The 23,803-nt window shown below is 45.9% G+C and overlaps 1 protein-coding gene across 1 annotated transcript in view; it reads left to right on the forward strand.

Annotated features, from left to right (window-relative positions):
* The window catches only part of LOC136620988 (cytochrome P450 2K6-like), a 58,563-nt gene that overhangs the window by 18,898 nt on the left and 15,862 nt on the right, over positions 1-23,803 (forward strand). Inside the window, exons 5-6 of the mRNA XM_066596143.1 lie at positions 1,876-2,036; positions 4,705-4,881. Coding sequence (XP_066452240.1) covers positions 1,876-2,036; positions 4,705-4,881 — 338 coding nt within the window. The remainder of the gene's footprint in view (positions 1-1,875; positions 2,037-4,704; positions 4,882-23,803) is intronic.

Here is a 23,803-nt window from a genome sequence, read left to right on the forward strand (position 1 = left end):
CCTTTATGCCCACATTTGCAGCTCCTGACAATTTTGCGACGGAGGTGGCACAGGATTGGAATGATGATCGAACGTCAATTCATCATCAATTCTCAACAGCATTGTGGGCTATCGCCCACACTTTCAAAGAGGGTCACTGCCTGGCCCTGCCAACCCTCTGCAGTGTGTGTCTCCGGGTCCTCCTCATCCAGTACGCGCTTATAAATAGACATGAGGGTGGTGTGGCTATGAAGCGAGCGTGTGGCATGAGTCCAGCTGAACACTGTGCAGGGACACTTTTGTGTGCGCTGTGGACGCAGGATCGTGCGTGGGAGAGGGGGTTGGATAGCAATGCAGCATGTAACCCAGGAGAAGAGGCAGCGGTGTCACCCGCAGGCAGTGATTGTCCTTTGTTGCAGGTAGTGTGGTGTTTAGCTAAGGTGTGCCTTGCTAATGAGGGTTTGTCCAAAGTAAAAATTGTTAGGGGGGTGACGCCAGACTCTTGCCCCCATTTTGGCTTAATAGTGGGACCTGGCAGCCTGAGATGCAGCCATGCATGCTGCCCCTGCCCTTCCCTATCCGGTTCTGTGGTGTTTCCATGACTTTCTGAAGTTTCACAAGTCATGACCTATGCGGAGCATCGGTCCCATACAAAAATGCTCGAGTCTCCCATTGACTTTAATGGGGTTCATTACTTAAAACGAGCTCTCGAGCATTGCGGAAAGTTTGACTCGAGCAACGAGCACCTGAGCATTGCGGTGCTCGCTCATCTCTAAAGATCTCTAGAAGGTGTTGTAATGCAGTCTGTTTTAACACTGACTATATTAAATCAGAGGGTTTGAAAGAAATCTACAAAAGTTGAGACACCTGTAGGAATAGTTTGCATCCAATTTCAAACTAAAATTTGCTTTGTCTGCTGCAGAGCAGCCGTCCTTGCTGTGTTCCTTGGAAAAAGTTTAAATAATAAATTCAGACTATAGTTGCATTTCAGGTTAAAATTTCATAATATTTTTATGTTTTTAACTTGCTTTTGAACCTCTAAACCTTTATATGTTACTACGGTATCTGAACTTGAACTGTGTTAATGTCAATAATAACTGGGAAAAATTAGATGTTCTAAACTTTTGACCTGTAGTGTATAAGTGTATTCCAGTACAGGTTACACTATCACACTTGGGTAAAACTTGTGAATAAATAGTTCTGATTGTATATTGGAGTGCAGCATGTTGTCTAAAAAGGTTTGCCCAGCTGTACACTATGATCTATCTTTACACTATAGATGACCTATACTCAGGATAGGCCCTCTGTAGTAAATCAGTGGAGGCCCCCTGGTGATTAATTGTTGGCCGGACCAGTGCTCTACTGTTGATAGCTGCTGTGTTGCTGTTCTCAACACTGTAACGCAGCAGCTGGACAACCCCTTTTTAGACCACATCCTGCACCCTAATGTACAATCAGAACTTTTCTCCACAAGTGATTACAATTTGAGAAGGTCTTAGAGACATGCACCAACCTGTAAAGAAGTGCCACCATCCACCTTTTAAAGATGTACTACTCTTACCAAAAACACTAATGGCAGATCGAGAATGGTAGTGCTTTGATACGCCATCAATGTCTAATTAGTGTAAGTTTGACTATTTTGATCACCGCTCAGAGGTGTTATTTAAAGCTCCTTGGCTCCAAAACAAAAACTACTTCTAATACTGGTGTCAGAGGCCATTACACTTTTCTATCGGCAAAGCCCATTCAGTGTTTATCGGAGGCTGCACAGGCTTAGCTGTTGCTATGGATATAAATGGGCACCGACTCCATAGACTAAGACATGCTGTATTTAAGTGTTGAGATAATTCACACACTTCAAATCTCACTAATATATTCTGACTCTTGTATTTCCAGGCGAGCCCTTTGATAACCTCATGATAATAAATGCTGCTGTAGCCAACATTATAGTCTCCATCTTACTGAGTCATCGATTTGCTTATGAAGATCCCACACTTGTGAAGCTGATAAATATTGTACATGAAAATATGAAATTAATTGGAACCTCAGCGGCTATGGTGAGCAGCTAACCTCTGTTATATTTAAAGGGGTCTTCTGGGAAACATTGTAACATTGATGTACTATCCAATCTGATTGGTTGGGATCAGCCTTATGCTCTCTAACAACCTGCAGAAACAAGCTATGGCTGTGATCATCGGAGCATCACATCTACCTTGATGAGAGTTTGCAATGCAGTGCCACTCATCACTGAGGATATATATGGTACTGCAGCTTAGCTATAGTCATTTGAATAATGCTGAGCTGTAAAACCAGAGTCCCTCGGACTCCGTCCTCACATAAACGGTGGGCTTCCTGAGGGTTAGAGCCTCACAAATTACACATTGATGACCGTATTAGTTGAATTTATTTATCAGCATTTAGTAATCTATAGGCATGTAGAATAAAAGTGGAATTCCATTGAGGTTCTTTTAAACTCTTGGCACCATGGTCTATAAAATTATGTTATGGACCAGTATCGTAGATGTACAGCGTAGTGATGACACAGCCATAAAAGCTGTTCTTGTCCCCTCAGGGAGGATGGCTGTGATTAGCAGCTTATCTCCTGCCTAACAGCCTATATTGCAGATCACTGTGATCTTGACCTTTCAACCCCTTAGATGTTGCAGTACACCCCAGCATCTAAATTATCAAAACAAACAGCAGGGGCTGTCCCTATCATCCCATCACCAGCAATCCCAGGGGGCTGACACATAAATAGGCAGCTAGAGGAACAAGCAAGGTCCTTATGGCTGCCATAGTTAGCTATGGTTTAGGCATAGTCTAATAGATGTCTGTCAGTATTTCTGTAATGGCCACGACTAGTGGCACCTGCTGTCAACTCCCACTTTCGCTGGCATTCTCTGCCTTCCGCTCTGACATACAAAATTTAATTGTGTCTGCTCCTGTCTGGATCTGTAGGACATACGCATAAGCATGCAAGCCACATGTGATGGGGCCAGTGCATGCACCCAGATTTCTTGTCTCCAGCTTATGCCAGTCTAACACAAAGAGCCAGCACAGTAAGAAGCTGCAGCGCAGCCGGTTGTGTACAAGGGTTGTACAGACTTTACAACAGAAAAATACTAAAACATTTTTAATGAAGACTATTTAGAAAGTTGATTATTTAGGAAGCCTTTAAGCTTTTAAGTTCTTTCATAATTCACAGAAAAACCCCTACAAAAGAAGATTATTTGGCCGTGAATACTAAACAAACACATACAAGCATCAGTCCTGATGGTGAACTGATGTTAGAAAGAGAAAATAACAAATGGAAACGCCAGCTCTAATGGTGAGCTGGTGTCAGAAGGATAGACACAAAGTAAATGATACTGTACGTCCCTCCTTAAATAGCCCCAGGCTTACTCACCCTACATGGGTGGAGTCGCTCAGTTAGCATCCAAGGGTGAGTTGTGGGCATAAATATAAATTTTAGTGAGACCATAAAATGTAGCAATTTGTAGACAATTTGACACCATAAATTGATATTTCTCAGTGCTGATCAATTCTTTAGATTTTGCCTGCATCAACACCTTTTTAAATAGATCCGTCGGATGCACATAGAGACCTAAGAAACCTGGTTCAAAATGACAAGGTTATCGCCTTTATCAGCTAATTTTATGATGATCTCATGTTCCTGTTCTAAATTCTTTAAACTCTGCAGTTCCATTGGGTCAAGATTATTTCCCATTAGATTGACTTTTGATAGATTCTCCAGTTAATTGATAACCATTTTCTCAAAGAAGCCAACAAGCAGGTGGGATCCCGGTGGTGGACTCTTGAGGTTCTGGGGCTTTAAATCAGTGATTGGGCCCTGTCCAGGTACACTATGACCCTCTAATAATAATGTTTCCAGAGTCTGTAGACCAACAAAGTCATTGGGGTCAAGGTCAAACTCTGCTATCCTTTTTATATTCTTTTTCAGAATTTTTTTTTGGGGGGTGAAAAGAGAGATGTCCTTTACCCATGAGAACAGATCAAAGCGAGTGATTGGCATGAATGATAAGCCTTTCCTTAGTAAGTTAATATCGCTAAGAGTCAGCACCCTATCTGACAGATTAATAATCTGTAATGACTGATCAGTTAAGTTGTTGGAGGTGCTAACAGACGAAACAGGGGGTATCAAGTCGAGGGCATCAGGTGGTGTAGCAGGTAAGCAGTAGAAGCGATAGAGCCCATATTTATTCTCAGCGCTTGCCTAGAAGGTATTGGATAATGGGTTACCCTAAAAAACCATCGTCAGCGTTACCACCACTAGTGTGTCCTCTATTGCTTCCCACTGATCTGCCACGATTATTATGAAAGGGATAGCTAGATCTCATCCTCCAATTAGCTTTAGAAACTGAAGGCTCCTGATCTGAAGAACTAATTTCAGTATGCTGCCCATGTATCCACCTAAATTATTTGTGTTGCCTACCCATTGGCTAACTAAGCAACTCCACCCATGCAGGGTGAGTAAACCTGGGGCTATTTAGCGAGGGACATTTCATTTACTCTGTGGCTGTCCTTCTGACATCAGCTCATCATCAGAGCTGATGTTGCCATTTGCTATTTTCTCTTTCTAACATCAGTTAGAAGTAATCTTCTTTTGTAGGGGGTTTTCTAATTTGGCACTTTCTTAAGCCTCTCTGCCTCTGTGAAACATATTTAAGTTCTTTTACATTCACTCATGTATTTTTTTCACTGCAGCTGTATAATGCATTTCCATCTGTGATGTGCTGGTTTTCTACAATTAAAGAAAAGGTGGCCAAGAATACGAATGTATTGTATGAGTTTATTCGAGAGACCTTCACCAACCAGAGGAAAGAACTGGATGTAAATGACCAGAGGAATCTGATCGACTCTTTTCTGGTGAAACAACAAGAGGTACTGAAACACTGAAGCTGCTGAGCAGAGTTTAGTTTACAATTGAGTAGTACTCTTTGTGACATCATCATTAGAGATGAGCGAACGTACTCGTCCGAGCTTGATACTCGTTCTAATATTAGCGTGTTCGAGATGCTCGTTACTAGAGGCGAGTACCACGCGATGTTCGAGTTACTTTCACTTTCATCTCTGAGACGTTAGCGCGCTTTTCTGGCCAATAGAAAGACAGGGAAGGCATTACAACTTCCCCCTGCGACGTTCAAGCCCTATACCACCCCCCTGCAGTGAGTGGCTGGCGAGATCAGGTGTCACCCGAGTATATAAATCGGCCCCTCCCGCGGCTCGCCACAGATGCATTCTGACAGAGATCAGGGAAAGTGCTGCTGGTGCCGGAGCTGCTATAGGGAGAGCGTTAGGAGTTATTTTAGGCTTCAAGAACCCCAAAGGTACTTCTTAGGGCCACATCTGACCGTGTGCAGTACTGTTCAGGCTGCTTTTAGCAGTGTTGCACAATTTTTTTATTTTGTATGTCGGCCGTGCAGAGCATTGCGTCCGCAGTCTGCAGTCATTGTACAGAGTAGAGGGCCAGTACTGGTGAGGCAGGGAAAGAGATATTAAGGCTATATAGGCAGTGGGCTTTTTCCAAAAAATTGATCGCCGTCATCCCGCCAGAGGGAAACAGTATACATAATATTATACGCTGCCTACAGTATCTATCTGCTGGGGGTAGTAGTCCTAATTAATACGCAGCTAAGCGTTACAGCAGGCTTGCGCAAAATTGTTTCCTGGATCTGCTGTCTCTGTTACATGATCGCCGTCATCCCGCCAGAGGGAAACAGTATACATAATATTATACGCTGCCTACAGTATCTATCTGCTGGGGGTAGTAGTCCTAATTAATACGCAGCTAAGCGTTACAGCAGGCTTGCGCAAAATTGTTTCCTGGATCTGCTGTCTCTGTTACATGATCGCCGTCATCCCGCCAGAGGGAAAGAGTATACATAATATTATACGCTGCCTACAGTATCTATCTGCTGGGGGTAGTAGTCGTAATTAATACGCAGCTAAGCGTTACAGCAGGCTTGCGCAAAATTGTTTCCTGGATCTGCTGTCTCTGTTACATGATCGCCGTCATCCCGCCAGAGGGAAAGAGTATACATAATATTATACGCTGCCTACAGTATCTATCTGCTGGGGGTAGTAGTCCTAATTAATACGCAGCTAAGCGTTAAAGCAGGCTTGCGCAAAATTGTTTCCTGGATCTGCTGTCTTTGTTACATGATCGCCGTCATCCCGCCAGAGGGAAAGAGTATACATAATATTATACGCTGCCTACAGTATCTATCTGCTGGGGGTAGTCGTAATTAATACGCAGCTAAGCGTTACAGCAGGCTTGCGCAAAATTGTTTCCTGGATCTGCTGTCTCTGTTACATGATCGCCGTCATCCCGCCAGAGGGAAAGAGTATACATAATATTATACGCGGCCTACAGTATCTATCTGCTGGGGCTAGTAGTCCTAATTAATACGCAGCTAAGCGTTACTGCAGGCTTGCGCAAAATTGTTTCCTGGATCTGCTGTCTCTGTTACATGATCGCCGTCATCCCGCCAGAGGGAAACAGTATACATAATATTATACGCTGCCTACAGTATCTATCTGCTGGGGGTAGTAGTCCTAATTAATACGCAGCTAAGCGTTACAGCAGGCTTGCGCAAAATTGTTTCCTGGATCTGCTGTCTCTGTTACATGATCGCCGTCATCCCGCCAGTGGGAAAGAGTATACATAATATTATACGCTGCCTACAGTATCTATCTACTGGGGGTAGTATTCGTAATTAATACGCAGCTAAGCGTTACAGCAGGCTTGCGCAAAATTGTTTCCTGGATCTGCTGTCTCTGTTACATGATCGCCGTCATCCCGCCAGAGGGAAACAGTATACATAATATTATACGCTGCCTACAGTATCTATCTGCTGGGGGTAGTAGTCGTAATTAATATGCAGCTAAGCGTTACAGCAGGCTTGCGCAAAATTGTTTCCTGGATCTGCTGTCTCTGTTACATGATCGCCGTCATCCCGCCAGAGGGAAACAGTATACATAATATTATACGCTGCCTACAGTATCTATCTGCTGGGGGTAGTATTCGTAATTAATACGCAGCTAAGCATTACAGCAGGCTTGCGCAAAATTGTTTCCTGGATCTGCTGTCTCTGTTACATGATCACCGTCATCCCGCCAGAGGGAAAGAGTATACATAATATTATACGCTGCCTACAGTATCTATCTGCTGGGGGTAGTAGTCGTAATTAATACGCAGCTAAGCGTTACAGCAGGCTTGCGCAAAATTGTTTCCTGGATCTGCTGTCTCTGTTACATGATCGCCGTCATCCCGCCAGTGGAAAACAGTATACATAATATTATACGCTGCCTACAGTATCTATCTGCTGGGGGTAGTAGTCGTAATTAATACGCAGCTAAGTGTTACAGCAGGCTTGCGCAAAATTGTTTCCTGGATCTGCTGTCTCTGTTACATGATCGCCGTCATCCCGCCAGAGGGAAAGAGTATACATAATATTATACGCTGCCTACAGTATCTATCTGCTGGGGGTAGTAGTCCTAATTAATATGAAGCTAAGCGTTACAGCAGGCTTGCGCAAAATTGTTTCCTGGATCTGCTGTCTCTGTTACATGATCGCCGTCATCCCGCAGGAGGGAAAGAGTATACATAATATTATACGCTGCCTACAGTATCTATCTGCTGGGGGTAGTAGTCCTAATTAATACGCAGCTAAGCGTTAAAGCAGGCTTGCGCAAAATTGTTTCCTGGATCTGCTGTCTTTGTTACATGATCGCCGTCATCCCGCCAGAGGGAAAGAGTATACATAATATTATACGCTGCCTACAGTATCTATCTGCTGGGGGTAGTCGTAATTAATACGCAGCTAAGCGTTACAGCAGGCTTGCGCAAAATTGTTTCCTGGATCTGCTGTCTCTGTTACATGATCGCCGTCATCCCGCCAGAGGGAAACAGTATACATAATATTATACGCGGCCTACAGTATCTATCTGCTGGGGCTAGTAGTCCTAATTAATACGCAGCTAAGCGTTACTGCAGGCTTGCGCAAAATTGTTTCCTGGATCTGCTGTCTCTGTTACATGATCGCCGTCATCCCGCCAGAGGGAAACAGTATACATAATATTATACGATGCCTACAGTATCTATCTGCTGGGGGTAGTAGTCCTAATTAATACGCAGCTAAGCGTTACAGCAGGCTTGCGCAAAATTGTTTCCTGGATCTGCTGTCTCTGTTACATGATCGCCGTCATCCCGCCAGAGGGAAAGAGTATACATAATATTATACGCTGCCTACAGTATCTATCTACTGGGGGTAGTATTCGTAATTAATACGCAGCTAAGCGTTACAGCAGGCTTGCGCAAAATTGTTTCCTGGATCTGCTGTCTCTGTTACATGATCGCCGTCATCCCGCCAGAGGGAAACAGTATACATAATATTATACGCTGCCTACAGTATCTATCTGCTGGGGGTAGTAGTCGTAATTAATATGCAGCTAAGCGTTACAGCAGGCTTGCGCAAAATTGTTTCCTGGATCTGCTGTCTCTGTTACATGATCGCCATCATCCCGCCAGAGGGAAACAGTATACATAATATTATACGCTGCCTACAGTATCTATCTGCTGGGGGTAGTAGTCGTAATTAATACGCAGCTAAGCATTACAGCAGGCTTGCGCAAAATTGTTTCCTGGATCTGCTGTCTCTGTTACATGATCACCGTCATCCCGCCAGAGGGAAAGAGTATACATAATATTATACGCTGCCTACAGTATCTATCTGCTGGGGGTAGTAGTCGTAATTAATACGCAGCTAAGCGTTACAGCAGGCTTGCGCAAAATTGTTTCCTGGATCTGCTGTCTCTGTTACATGATCGCCGTCATCCCGCCAGTGGAAAACAGTATACATAATATTATACGCTGCCTACAGTATCTATCTGCTGGGGGTAGTAGTCGTAATTAATACGCAGCTAAGTGTTACAGCAGGCTTGCGCAAAATTGTTTCCTGGATCTGCTGTCTCTGTTACATGATCGCCGTCATCCCGCCAGAGGGAAAGAGTATACATAATATTATACGCTGCCTACAGTATCTATCTGCTGGGGGTAGTAGTCCTAATTAATATGAAGCTAAGCGTTACAGCAGGCTTGCGCAAAATTGTTTCCTGGATCTGCTGTCTTTGTTACATGATCGCCGTCATCCCGCCAGAGGGAAAGAGTATATATAATATTATACGCTGCCTACAGTATCTATCTGCTGGGGGTAGTAGTCGTAATTAATACGCAGCTAAGCATTACAGCAGGCTTGCGCAAAATTGTTTCCTGGATCTGCTGTCTCTGTTACATGATCGCCGTCATCCCGCCAGAGGGAAACAGTATACATAATATTATACGCGGCCTACAGTATCTATCTGCTGGGGGTAGTAGTCCTAATTAATACGCAGCTAAGCGTTACAGCAGGCTTGCGCAAAATTGTTTCCTGGATCTGCTGTCTCTGTTACATGATCGCCGTCATCCCGCAGGAGGGAAAGAGTATACATAATATTATACGCTGCCTACAGTATCTATCTGCTGGGGGTAGTAGTCCTAATTAATACGCAGCTAAGCGTTAAAGCAGGCTTGCGCAAAATTGTTTCCTGGATCTGCTGTCTTTGTTACATGATCGCCGTCATCCCGCCAGAGGGAAAGAGTATACATAATATTATACGCTGCCTACAGTATCTATCTGCTGGGGGTAGTCGTAATTAATACGCAGCTAAGCGTTACAGCAGGCTTGCGCAAAATTGTTTCCTGGATCTGCTGTCTCTGTTACATGATCGCCGTCATCCCGCCAGAGGGAAACAGTATACATAATATTATACGCGGCCTACAGTATCTATCTGCTGGGGCTAGTAGTCCTAATTAATACGCAGCTAAGCGTTACTGCAGGCTTGCGCAAAATTGTTTCCTGGATCTGCTGTCTCTGTTACATGATCGCCGTCATCCCGCCAGAGGGAAACAGTATACATAATATTATACGCTGCCTACAGTATCTATCTGCTGGGGGTAGTAGTCCTAATTAATACGCAGCTAAGCGTTACAGCAGGCTTGCGCAAAATTGTTTCCTGGATCTGCTGTCTCTGTTACATGATCGCCGTCATCCCGCCAGTGGGAAAGAGTATACATAATATTATACGCTGCCTACAGTATCTATCTACTGGGGGTAGTATTCGTAATTAATACGCAGCTAAGCGTTACAGCAGGCTTGCGCAAAATTGTTTCCTGGATCTGCTGTCTCTGTTACATGATCGCCGTCATCCCGCCAGAGGGAAACAGTATACATAATATTATACGCTGCCTACAGTATCTATCTGCTGGGGGTAGTAGTCGTAATTAATATGCAGCTAAGCGTTACAGCAGGCTTGCGCAAAATTGTTTCCTGGATCTGCTGTCTCTGTTACATGATCGCCGTCATCCCGCCAGAGGGAAAGAGTATACATAATATTATACGCTGCCTACAGTATCTATCTGCTGGGGGTAGTAGTCCTAATTAATATGAAGCTAAGCGTTACAGCAGGCTTGCGCAAAATTGTTTCCTGGATCTGCTGTCTTTGTTACATGATCGCCGTCATCCCGCCAGAGGGAAAGAGTATATATAATATTATACGCTGCCTACAGTATCTATCTGCTGGGGGTAGTAGTCGTAATTAATACGCAGCTAAGCATTACAGCAGGCTTGCGCAAAATTGTTTCCTGGATCTGCTGTCTCTGTTACATGATCGCCGTCATCCCGCCAGAGGGAAACAGTATACATAATATTATACGCGGCCTACAGTATCTATCTGCTGGGGGTAGTAGTCCTAATTAATACGCAGCTAAGCGTTACAGCAGGCTTGCGCAAAATTGTTTCCTGGATCTGCTGTCTCTGTTACATGATCGCCGTCATCCCGCAGGAGGGAAAGAGTATACATAATATTATACGCTGCCTACAGTATCTATCTGCTGGGGGTAGTAGTCCTAATTAATACGCAGCTAAGCGTTAAAGCAGGCTTGCGCAAAATTGTTTCCTGGATCTGCTGTCTTTGTTACATGATCGCCGTCATCCCGCCAGAGGGAAAGAGTATACATAATATTATACGCTGCCTACAGTATCTATCTGCTGGGGGTAGTCGTAATTAATACGCAGCTAAGCGTTACAGCAGGCTTGCGCAAAATTGTTTCCTGGATCTGCTGTCTCTGTTACATGATCGCCGTCATCCCGCCAGAGGGAAACAGTATACATAATATTATACGCGGCCTACAGTATCTATCTGCTGGGGCTAGTAGTCCTAATTAATACGCAGCTAAGCGTTACTGCAGGCTTGCGCAAAATTGTTTCCTGGATCTGCTGTCTCTGTTACATGATCGCCGTCATCCCGCCAGAGGGAAACAGTATACATAATATTATACGCTGCCTACAGTATCTATCTGCTGGGGGTAGTAGTCCTAATTAATACGCAGCTAAGCGTTACAGCAGGCTTGCGCAAAATTGTTTCCTGGATCTGCTGTCTCTGTTACATGATCGCCGTCATCCCGCCAGTGGGAAAGAGTATACATAATATTATACGCTGCCTACAGTATCTATCTACTGGGGGTAGTATTCGTAATTAATACGCAGCTAAGCGTTACAGCAGGCTTGCGCAAAATTGTTTCCTGGATCTGCTGTCTCTGTTACATGATCGCCGTCATCCCGCCAGAGGGAAACAGTATACATAATATTATACGCTGCCTACAGTATCTATCTGCTGGGGGTAGTAGTCGTAATTAATATGCAGCTAAGCGTTACAGCAGGCTTGCGCAAAATTGTTTCCTGGATCTGCTGTCTCTGTTACATGATCGCCGTCATCCCGCCAGAGGGAAACAGTATACATAATATTATACGCTGCCTACAGTATCTATCTGCTGGGGGTAGTAGTCGTAATTAATACGCAGCTAAGCATTACAGCAGGCTTGCGCAAAATTGTTTCCTGGATCTGCTGTCTCTGTTACATGATCACCGTCATCCCGCCAGAGGGAAAGAGTATACATAATATTATACGCTGCCTACAGTATCTATCTGCTGGGGGTAGTAGTCGTAATTAATACGCAGCTAAGCGTTACAGCAGGCTTGCGCAAAATTGTTTCCTGGATCTGCTGTCTCTGTTACATGATCGCCGTCATCCCGCCAGTGGAAAACAGTATACATAATATTATACGCTGCCTACAGTATCTATCTGCTGGGGGTAGTAGTCGTAATTAATACGCAGCTAAGTGTTACAGCAGGCTTGCGCAAAATTGTTTCCTGGATCTGCTGTCTCTGTTACATGATCGCCGTCATCCCGCCAGAGGGAAAGAGTATACATAATATTATACGCTGCCTACAGTATCTATCTGCTGGGGGTAGTAGTCCTAATTAATATGAAGCTAAGCGTTACAGCAGGCTTGCGCAAAATTGTTTCCTGGATCTGCTGTCTTTGTTACATGATCGCCGTCATCCCGCCAGAGGGAAAGAGTATATATAATATTATACGCTGCCTACAGTATCTATCTGCTGGGGGTAGTAGTCGTAATTAATACGCAGCTAAGCATTACAGCAGGCTTGCGCAAAATTGTTTCCTGGATCTGCTGTCTCTGTTACATGATCGCCGTCATCCCGCCAGAGGGAAACAGTATACATAATATTATACGCGGCCTACAGTATCTATCTGCTGGGGGTAGTAGTCCTAATTAATACGCAGCTAAGCGTTACAGCAGGCTTGCGCAAAATTGTTTCCTGGATCTGCTGTCTCTGTTACATGATCGCCGTCATCCCGCAGGAGGGAAAGAGTATACATAATATTATACGCTGCCTACAGTATCTATCTGCTGGGGGTAGTAGTCCTAATTAATACGCAGCTAAGCGTTAAAGCAGGCTTGCGCAAAATTGTTTCCTGGATCTGCTGTCTTTGTTACATGATCGCCGTCATCCCGCCAGAGGGAAAGAGTATACATAATATTATACGCTGCCTACAGTATCTATCTGCTGGGGGTAGTCGTAATTAATACGCAGCTAAGCGTTACAGCAGGCTTGCGCAAAATTGTTTCCTGGATCTGCTGTCTCTGTTACATGATCGCCGTCATCCCGCCAGAGGGAAACAGTATACATAATATTATACGCGGCCTACAGTATCTATCTGCTGGGGCTAGTAGTCCTAATTAATACGCAGCTAAGCGTTACTGCAGGCTTGCGCAAAATTGTTTCCTGGATCTGCTGTCTCTGTTACATGATCGCCGTCATCCCGCCAGAGGGAAACAGTATACATAATATTATACGCTGCCTACAGTATCTATCTGCTGGGGGTAGTAGTCCTAATTAATACGCAGCTAAGCGTTACAGCAGGCTTGCGCAAAATTGTTTCCTGGATCTGCTGTCTCTGTTACATGATCGCCGTCATCCCGCCAGTGGGAAAGAGTATACATAATATTATACGCTGCCTACAGTATCTATCTACTGGGGGTAGTATTCGTAATTAATACGCAGCTAAGCGTTACAGCAGGCTTGCGCAAAATTGTTTCCTGGATCTGCTGTCTCTGTTACATGATCGCCGTCATCCCGCCAGAGGGAAACAGTATACATAATATTATACGCTGCCTACAGTATCTATCTGCTGGGGGTAGTAGTCGTAATTAATATGCAGCTAAGCGTTACAGCAGGCTTGCGCAAAATTGTTTCCTGGATCTGCTGTCTCTGTTACATGATCGCCGTCATCCCGCCAGAGGGAAACAGTATACATAATATTATACGCTGCCTACAGTATCTATCTGCTGGGGGTAGTAGTCGTAATTAATACGCAGCTAAGCATTACAGCAGGCTTGCGCAAAATTGTTTCCTGGATCTGCTGTCTCTGTTACATGATCACCGTCATCCCGCCAGAGGGAAAGAGTATACATAATATTATACGCTGCCTACAGTATCTATCTGCTGGGGGTAGTAGTCGTAATTAATACGCAGCTAAGCGTTACAGCAGGCTTGCGCAAAATTGTTTCCTGGATCTGCTGTCTCTGTTACATGATCGCCGTCATCCCGCCAGTGGAAAACAGTATACATAATATTATACGCTGCCTACAGTATCTATCTGCTGGGGGTAGTAGTCGTAATTAATACGCAGCTAAGTGTTACAGCAGGCTTGCGCAAAATTGTTTCCTGGATCTGCTGTCTCTGTTACATGATCGCCGTCATCCCGCCAGAGGGAAAGAGTATACATAATATTATACGCTGCCTACAGTATCTATCTGCTGGGGGTAGTAGTCCTAATTAATATGAAGCTAAGCGTTACAGCAGGCTTGTGCAAAATTGTTTCCTGGATCTGCTGTCTTTGTTACATGATCGCCGTCATCCCGCCAGAGGGAAAGAGTATACATAATATTATACGCTGCCTACAATATCTATCTGCTGGGGGTAGTAGTCGTAATTAATACGCAGCTAAGCATTACAGCAGGCTTGCGCAAAATTGTTTCCTGGATCTGCTGTCTCTGTTACATGATCGCCGTCATCCCGCCAGAGGGAAACAGTATACATAATATTATACGCGGCCTACAGTATCTATCTGCTGGGGGTAGTAGTCCTAATTAATACGCAGCTAAGCGTTACAGCAGGCTTGCGCAAAATTGTTTCCTGGATCTGCTGTCTCTGTTACATGATCGCCGTCATCCCGCCAGTGGGAAAGAGTATACATAATATTATACGCTGCCTACAGTATCTATCTGCTGGGGGTAGTAGTCCTAATTAATACGCAGCTAAGCGTTACAGCAGGCTTGCGCAAAATTGTTTCCTGGATCTGCTGTCTCTGTTACATGATCGCCGTCATCCCGCCAGAGGGAAAGAGTATACATAATATTATACGCTGCCTACAGTATCTATCTGCTAGGGGTAGTAGTCGTAATTAATACGCAGCTAAGCATTACAGCAGGCTTGCGCAAAATTGTTTCCTGGATCTGCTGTCTCTGTTACATGATCGCCGTCATCCCGCCAGAGGGAAACAGTATACATAATATTATACGCGGCCTACAGTATCTATCTGCTGGGGGTAGTAGTCGTAATTAATACGCAGCTAAGCGTGACAGCAGGCTTGCGCAAAATTGTTTCCTGGATCTGCTGTCTTTGTTACATGATCGCCGTCATCCCGCCAGAGGGAAAGAGTATACATAATATTATACGCTGCCTACAGTATCTATCTGCTGGGGGTAGTAGTCGTAATTAATACGCAGCTAAGCATTACAGCAGGCTTGCGCAAAATTGTTTCCTGGATCTGCTGTCTCTGTTACATGATCGCCGTCATCCCGCCAGAGGGAAACAGTATACATAATATTATACGCGGCCTACAGTATCTATCTGCTGGGGGTAGTAGTCCTAATTAATACGCAGCTAAGCGTTACTGCAGGCTTGCGCAAAATTGTTTCCTGGATCTGCTGTCTCTGTTACATGATCGCCGTCATCCCGCCAGTGGGAAAGAGTATGCATAATATTATACGCTGCCTACAGTATCTATCTGCTGGGGGTAGTAGTCCTAATTAATACGCAGCTAAGCGTTACAGCAGGCTTGCGCAAAATTGTTTCCTGGATCTGCTGTCTCTGTTACATGATCGCCGTCATCCCGCCAGAGGGAAACAGTATACATAATATTATACGCTGCCTACAGTATCTATCTGCTGGGGGTAGTAGTCGTAATTAATACGCAGCTAAGCGTTACAGCAGGCTTGCGCAAAATTGTTTCCTGGATCTGCTGTCTCTGTTACATGATCACCGTCATCCCGCCAGAGGGAAACAGTATACATAATATTATACGCTGCCTACAGTATCTATCTGCTGGGGGTAGTAGTCGTAATTAATATGCAGCTAAGCGTTACAGCAGGCTTGCGCAAAATTGTTTCCTGGATCTGCTGTCTCTGTTACATGATCGCCGTCATCCCGCCAGAGGGAAACAGTATACATAATATTATACGCTGCCTACAGTATCTATCTGCTGGGGGTAGTAGTCGTAATTAATACGCAGCTAAGCATTACAGCAGGCTTGCGCAAAATTGTTTCCTGGATCTGCTGTCTTTGTTACATGATCGCCGTCATCCCGCCAGAGGGAAAGAGTACACATAATATTATACGCTGCCTACAGTATCTATCTGCTGGGGGTAGTAGTCGTAATTAATACGCAGCTAAGCATTACAGCAGGCTTGCGCAAAATTGTTTCCTGGATCTGCTGTCTTTGTTACATGATCGCCGTCATCCCGCCAGAGGGAAAGAGTACACATAATATTATACGCTGCCTACAGTATCTATCTGCTGCGGGTAGTAGTCGTAATTCATACGCAGCTAAGCGTTACAGCAGGCTTGCGCAAAATTGTTTCCTGGATCTGCTGTCTCTGTTACATGATCGCCGTCATCCCGCCAGAGGGAAACAGTATACATAATATTATACGCGGCCTACAGTATCTATCTGCTGGGGCTAGTAGTCCTAATTAATACGCAGCTAAGCGTTACTGCAGGCTTGCGCAAAATTGTTTCCTGGATCTGCTGTCTCTGTTACATGATCGCCGTCATCCCGCCAGAGGGAAACAGTATACATAATATTATACGCTGCCTACAGTATCTATCTGCTGGGGGTAGTAGTCCTAATTAATACGCAGCTAAGCGTTACAGCAGGCTTGCGCAAAATTGTTTCCTGGATCTGCTGTCTCTGTTACATGATCGCCGTCATCCCGCCAGTGGGAAAGAGTATACATAATATTATACGCTGCCTACAGTATCTATCTGCTGGGGGTAGTAGTCCTAATTAATACGCAGCTAAGCGTTACAGCAGGCTTGCGCAAAATTGTTTCCTGGATCTGCTGTCTCTGTTACATGATCGCCGTCATCCCGCCAGAGGGAAACAGTATACATAATATTATACGCTGCCTACAGTATCTATCTGCTGGGGGTAGTAGTCGTAATTAATACGCAGCTAAGCGTTACAGCAGGCTTGCGCAAAATTGTTTCCTGGATCTGCTGTCTCTGTTACATGATCGCCGTCATCCCGCCAGAGGGAAACAGTATACATAATATTATACACCGCCTACAGTATCTATCTGCTGGGGGTAGTAGTCGTAATTAATACGCAGCTAAGCGTTACAGCAGGCTTGCGCAAAATTGTTTCCTGGATCTGCTGTCTTTGTTACATGATCGCCGTCATCCCGCCAGAGGGAAAGAGTACACATAATATTATACGCTGCCTACAGTATCTATCTGCTGGGGGTAGTAGTCGTAATTAATACGCAGCTAAGCGTTACAGCAGGCTTGCGCAAAATTGTTTCCTGGATCTGCTGTCTCTGTTACATGATCGCCGTCATCCCGCCAGAGGGAAACAGTATACATAATATTATACGCGGCCTACAGTATCTATCTGCTGGGGCTAGTAGTCCTAATTAATACGCAGCTAAGCGTTACAGCAGGCTTGCGCAAAATTGTTTCCTGGATCTGCTGTCTCTGTTACATGATCGCCGTCATCCCGCCAGTGGGAAAGAGTATACATAATATTATACGCTGCCTACAGTATCTATCTGCTGGGGGTAGTAGTCCTAATTAATACGCAGCTAAGCGTTACAGCAGGCTTGCGCAAAATTGTTTCCTGGATCTGCTGTCTCTGTTACATGATCGCCGTCATCCCGCCAGAGGGAAAGAGTATACATAATATTATACGTTGCCTACAGTATCTATCTGCTGGGGGTAGTATTCGTAATTAATACGCAGCTAAGCGTTACAGCAGGCTTGCGCAAAATTGTTTCCTGGATCTGCTGTCTCTGTTACATGATCGCCGTCATCCCGCCAGAGGGAAACAGTATACATAATATTATACGCTGCCTACAGTATCTATCTGCTGGGGGTAGTAGTCGTAATTAATATGCAGCTAAGCGTTACTGCAGGCTTGCGCAAAATTGTTTCCTGGATCTGCTGTCTCTGTTACATGATCGCCGTCATCCCGCCAGAGGGAAAGAGTATACATAATATTATACGCTGCCTACAGTATCTATCTGCTGGGGGTAGTAGTCGTAATTAATACGCAGCTAAGCGTTACAGCAGGCTTGCGCAAAATTGTTTCCTGGATCTGCTGTCTCTGTTACATGATCACCGTCATCCCGCCAGACGGAAAGAGTATACATAATATTATACGCTGCCTACAGTATCTATCTGCTGGGGGTAGTAGTCCTAATTAATACGCAGCTAAGCATTACAGCAGGCTTGCGCAAAATTGTTTCCTGGATCTGCTGTCTCTGTTACATGATCGCCGTCATCCCGCCAGAGGGAAACAGTACACATAATATTATACGCTGCCTACAGTATCTATCTGCTGGGGGTAGTAGTCCTAATTAATACGCAGCTAAGCGTTACAGCAGGCTTGCGCAAAATTGTTTCCTGGATCTGCTGTCTCTGTTACATGATCGCCGTCATCCCGCCAGAGGGAAACAGTATACATAATATTATAAGCTGCCTACAGTATCTGTCTGCTGTATCAGCTCAGCATTTAAAAAAAATAGAAGCAAAATACTTTAGGCCTACTACTGGCCTTTGGCCACTTGACAGCTTCTGCGCTGTAAATTCCACTAGCTCAGTCATACGCACCTACGTCTCACTACAGGCGTGCGCAAAATTGTTTCCTGGCTCTGCTGTGCGTTCCGTAAGGGAAGTCAGCCTCCAACCACAGGCCAATAAGCGGCACATTTAATTACAGCGTTCTGTTTCTGCACTACTGGTAATACAGCATGCTGAGGGGTAGGGGTAGGCCTAGAGGACGTGGATGCGGGTGAGGACGCGGAGGCCCAAGTCAGGGTGTGGGCACAGGCCGAGCTCCTGATCCAGGTGTATCGCAGCCGACTGCTGCGGGATTAGGAGAGAGGCACGTTTCTGGCGTCCCCACATTCATCTCACAATTAATGGGTCCACGCGGTAGACCTTTATTAGAAAATGAGCAGTGTGAGCAGGTCCTGTCGTGGATGGCAGAAAGTGCATCCAGCAATCTATCGACCACCCAGAGTTCTGCGCCGTCCACTGCTGCAACTCTGAATCCTCTGGCTGCTGCTCCTCCTTCCTCCCAGCCTCCTCACTCCATTACAATGACACATTCTGAGGAGCAGGCAGACTCCCAGGAACTGTTCCCGGGGCCCTGCCCAGAATGGCCAGCAATGGTTCCTCTCCCACCGGAGGAGTTTGTCGTGACCGATGCCCAACCTTTGGAAAGTTCCCGGGGTCCGGGGGATGAGGCTGGGGACTTCCGGCAACTGTCTCAAGACCTTTCAGTGGGTGAGGAGGACGATGACGATGAGACACAGTTGTCTATCACTCAGGTAGTAGTAATTGGAGTAAGTCCGAGGGAGGAGCGCACAGAGGATTCGGAGGAAGAGCAGCAGGACGATGAGGTGACTGACCCCACCTGGTTTGCTATGCCTACTGAGGACAGGTCTTCAGAGGGGGAGGCAAGTGCAGCAGCAGGGCAGGTTGGAAGAGGCAGTGCGGTGGGCAGGGGTAGAGGCAGGGCCAGACCGAATAATCCACCAACTGTTTCCCAAAGCGCCCCCTCGCGCCATGCCACCCTGCAGAGGCCGAGGTGCACAAAGGTCTGGCAGTTTTTCACTGAGAGCGCAAACGACCGACGAACAGTGGTGTGCAACCTTTGTCACGCCAAGATCAGCCGGGGAGCCACCACCACCAGCCTCACCACCACCAGCATGCGCAGACATATGATGGCCAAGCACCCCACAAGGTGGGACGAAGGCCGTTCACCGCCTCCGGTTTGCACCGCTGCCTCTCCCCCTGTGCCCCAACCAGCCACTGAGATCCAACCCCCCTCTCAGGACACAGGCACTACCGTCTCCTGGCCTGCACCCACACCCTCACCTCCACTGTGCTCGGCCCTATCCACCAATGTCTCTCAGCGCACCGTCCAGCCGTCGCTAGCGCAAGTGTTGGAGCGCAAGCGCAAGTACGCCGCCACGCACCCACACACTCAAGCGTTAAACGTGCACATAGCCAAATTTATCAGCCTGGAGATGCTGCCGTATAGGCTTGTGGAAACGGAGGCTTTCAAAGGTATGATGGCGGCGGCGGCCCCGCACTACTCAGTTCCCAGTCGCCACTACTTTTCCCGATGTGCCGTACCAGCCCTGCACAACCACGTCTCCCGCAACATTGTATGCGCCCTCACCAACGCGGTTACTGCCAAGGTCCACTTAACAACAGACACGTGGACAAGCACAGGCGGGCAGGGCCACTATATCTCCCTGACAGCACATTGGGTGAATTTAGTGGAGGCTGGGACAGAGTCAGAGCCTGGGACCGCTCATGTCCTACCCACCCCCAGAATTGCGGGCCCCAGCTCGGTTTTGGGTATCTGCGGCGGTGTATGCTTCCTCCACTAAACCACCCTCCTCCTCCTCCTACGCAACCTCTGTCTCGCAATCAAGATGTGTCAGCAGCAGCACGTCGCCAGCAGTCGGTATCACGCGGCGTGCAGCACAGCGGTGGGCAAGCGTCAGCAGGCCGTGCTGAAACTACTCAGCTTAGGAGAGAAGAGGCACACGGCCCACGAACTGCTGCAGGGTCTGACAGAACAGACCAACCGCTGGCTTGTGCCGCTGAGCCTCCAACCGGGCATGGTCCTGTGTGACAACGGCCGTAACCTGGTGGCGGCTCTGCAGCTCGGCAGCCTCATGCACGTGCCATGCCTGGCTTATGTCTTTAATTTGGTGGTTCAGCGCTTTTTGAAAAGCTACCCACACTTGTCAGACCTGCTCGGAAAGGTGCGCTGGCTCTGCGCACATTTCCGCAAGTCCCACACGGACGCTGCCACCCTGCGCACCCTGCAACATCGGTTTCATCTGCCAGTGCACCGACTGCTGTGCGACGTGCCCACACGGTGGAACTCTACGCTCCACATGTTGGCCAGGCTCTATGAGCAGCGTAGAGCTATAGTGGAATACCAACTCCAGCGCAGTGGGAGTCAGCCTCCTCAATTCTTTACAGAAGAGTGGGCCTGGTTGGCAGACATCTGCCAGGTCCTTGGAAACTTTGAGGAGTCTACCCAGATGGTGAGCGGCGATGCTGCAATCATTAGCGTCACCATTCCTCTGCTATGCCTCTTGAGAAGTTCCCTGCAAAGCATAAAGGCAGACGCTTTGCGCTCGGAAACAGAGGCGGGGGAAGACAGTATGTCGCTGGATAGTCAGAGCACCCTCCTATCTATATCTCAGCGCGTTGAGGAGGAGGAGGAGGAGCATGAGGAGGATGAGGAGGAGGGGGAAGAGACAGCTTGGCCCAATGCTGAGGGTACCCATGCTGCTTGCATAATTATAACATAATTATAACAAACACATGTTCAATAAAATAAATGATATCATCCCTATACTAAAAGAGATTGTATATTAGTAAAATTTAACATTATTCCATCAAATATACCAAAAGTTCTCTAAAACTCTCCCCATATTAAAGGGATATATAAATATGTGTATATTTAAAAAGGGAATTAAATTAAATTTTCTCGAGTACCTCGTTTAAACCTCTTGGTGTCAGTGTTTTCAACTTGTAAATCCAAGAGGTTTAAACGAGGTACTCGAGAAAAAGACGGCTATGTTCCGTCGAAACGCGTCGCATTAATAAAGTGGAATATTAATATAGACTGTTGCCCTGGTTCCGGAGCGCGGGGGTATCTTTTTCTTATTTGCTATTTTGAATGTCTGAAGCCCATGTGAGGGCTTTCCACCCCAGGACGTCTCTCCTAGGATCCAGGATCTAGGATCATGGACCAGGCTTCTTTTTGAGAGTGATGGTGGAATTTAGGTGCCGGTGGCTCCTTTATACAGAGGGGTCCACTGCGCACCAGGTGAGTGGACACTCACCATTTACTACATTTGATTTCTTAATTTATACATGAGGCGCTGAGATTTTGTTTTTCTTTTCATAGTATTATAAAGTATGACACGTTTGGCTGAACCTTCCTTTAAATTTTGAGGTTCTACCCAAACTCCTACCTTTTCCAATGAGTAAAATATCCTCAGGATATCATTTAGCTATAAAATATTTTTTTATATTTTTAGCTTCAATTTCCTTCCAAGTATAATTACGTTTCAAACTGTGATATTGGTTGAATGGTACCCCTAACAATCATGTAGGTAAATGACATCTATTAAACCAGGGGCGTCAAACTCAATTTCACCAAGGGCCACATTAGCCTTACAGGTGTCTTCAAAGGGCTGATTGTAATTGTAAGACAGTATAGTAATATTGACCCCCTAGAGTGGCCACAGTAGTAATAGTGCCCAAGTAGTGATAGGATCCCCATGCTGGCCCCAGTAATAATAGTAACCTCATAGTGGCCACAATAGTAACAGTGACATCCACAGTGACCCCAGTCATGATAGTGGCCCCAGTAGTAAGTGACTCCAGTAATAAAAGTGCCCCCCATAGTGTCCCCAGTAATAACAATGACCCCCATAATGGACCCAGTAGTGATAGTGACCCCCATAGTGGCCCCAGTGGTAACAAGGACCCCCATAGTGCCCGCAGTAATAATAGTGACCCTAGTAGTAAGTGACCACAGTAATCAGAGTGGCTCCAATAAAAAGAGTGGTTTCCATAGTGGCCCAGTAGTAAGAGTGCCCCCCATAGTGACCTCCGTAGGAAGTGACCCCCATAGTGACACCCACAGTGACCGCAATAGTAAGTGACTCCAGTAATAAGAGTGACCCCCATAGTGGATCCAGTAGTGATAGTGACCCCCCATAGTTGCCCTAGTGGTAACTGTAACCTGCCGCCAGAATATGTCAGCAGCTCCCATAGATTCGTATGGGAGCTGCCTGAGAAGGGACGTGGGAGGGAGTTTAGCAGCATGTCTGCTAAACTCCCTCCCCTCTCTCCTCCTCTCTACCCCTTGCTGGCTGTATGTAATGGGAGGGGGCAGGAGCTAGTGTGCCTCACTTTGCTGGTAGCCGGCAAGGGCAGTGAGGGGGTGGGAGCTTAGCACACTAGCACTCGCCCCCTCCCCTTGCTGAAAGCTGGCAAGGGGGCGGAGAGGGGGGAGGTAGTTTAGCAGACCCAGTACGGTGCGCAGAGTATACTTGCCATACTGTGTCATCTGAACGGCTGCGTGGACAGAAGATGAAGCCGTGAATTGGTCACAGATGCCTCTCGTTCACTCAATTTTCAGTCACACTGTGGTCGTGACACAGCTGACCGAAAATTGCTGTCTATGCGAAAGAGCCCTTAGGTTGTTGCATGGCTGGTGGGCCACATAAAATGAGGCGGCGGGCTAGATTCGGCCTACGGGTCTTGTGCTTGACACATGTATTACACAGCATAAAACCATCTTTTGCTGGTGATTTATGGAAAGTATTACATTCCACCTTACCCTCACCAAACTTGATTTCCAAATTTAAATACTGAACTCTATTCTCTCCAATATTGGCCATGAACTGTAACTTGTAGTTGTTTATCTTTATCTTATAAGGAAATGTATCTAATTCTTCCTGGGTAGCAGACCAAACAAATAAGTGACATTAGATGTTAGTTCATTGTATGCATCAATCATTTAAAGGAACATATTTATTGCATCCAAGTTAACATAGGCAACGTTTCGACCTATAGTTAGGTCTTTTTCAAGCCAAATAGCATGAGAATCAGGATATGTAGTGGAATTCAGCAGGAACAAGTAAAATTTATTCTAAGTATAATTCATTTTATATTAACCCGTAGCTATTTTTGTTTCACTGCAACTTGTTTTGTCAGAGCTCTAGGACCACCATGGGTACGAAGTTCACTCCTAGTTATGCAAATGTAGTTATGGGGTCTTGGGAACATAA

The sequence above is a fragment of the Eleutherodactylus coqui genome, chromosome 1, assembly GCF_035609145.1.
Source record: "Eleutherodactylus coqui strain aEleCoq1 chromosome 1, aEleCoq1.hap1, whole genome shotgun sequence".
Taxonomy (NCBI): Eukaryota; Metazoa; Chordata; class Amphibia; order Anura; family Eleutherodactylidae; genus Eleutherodactylus; species Eleutherodactylus coqui.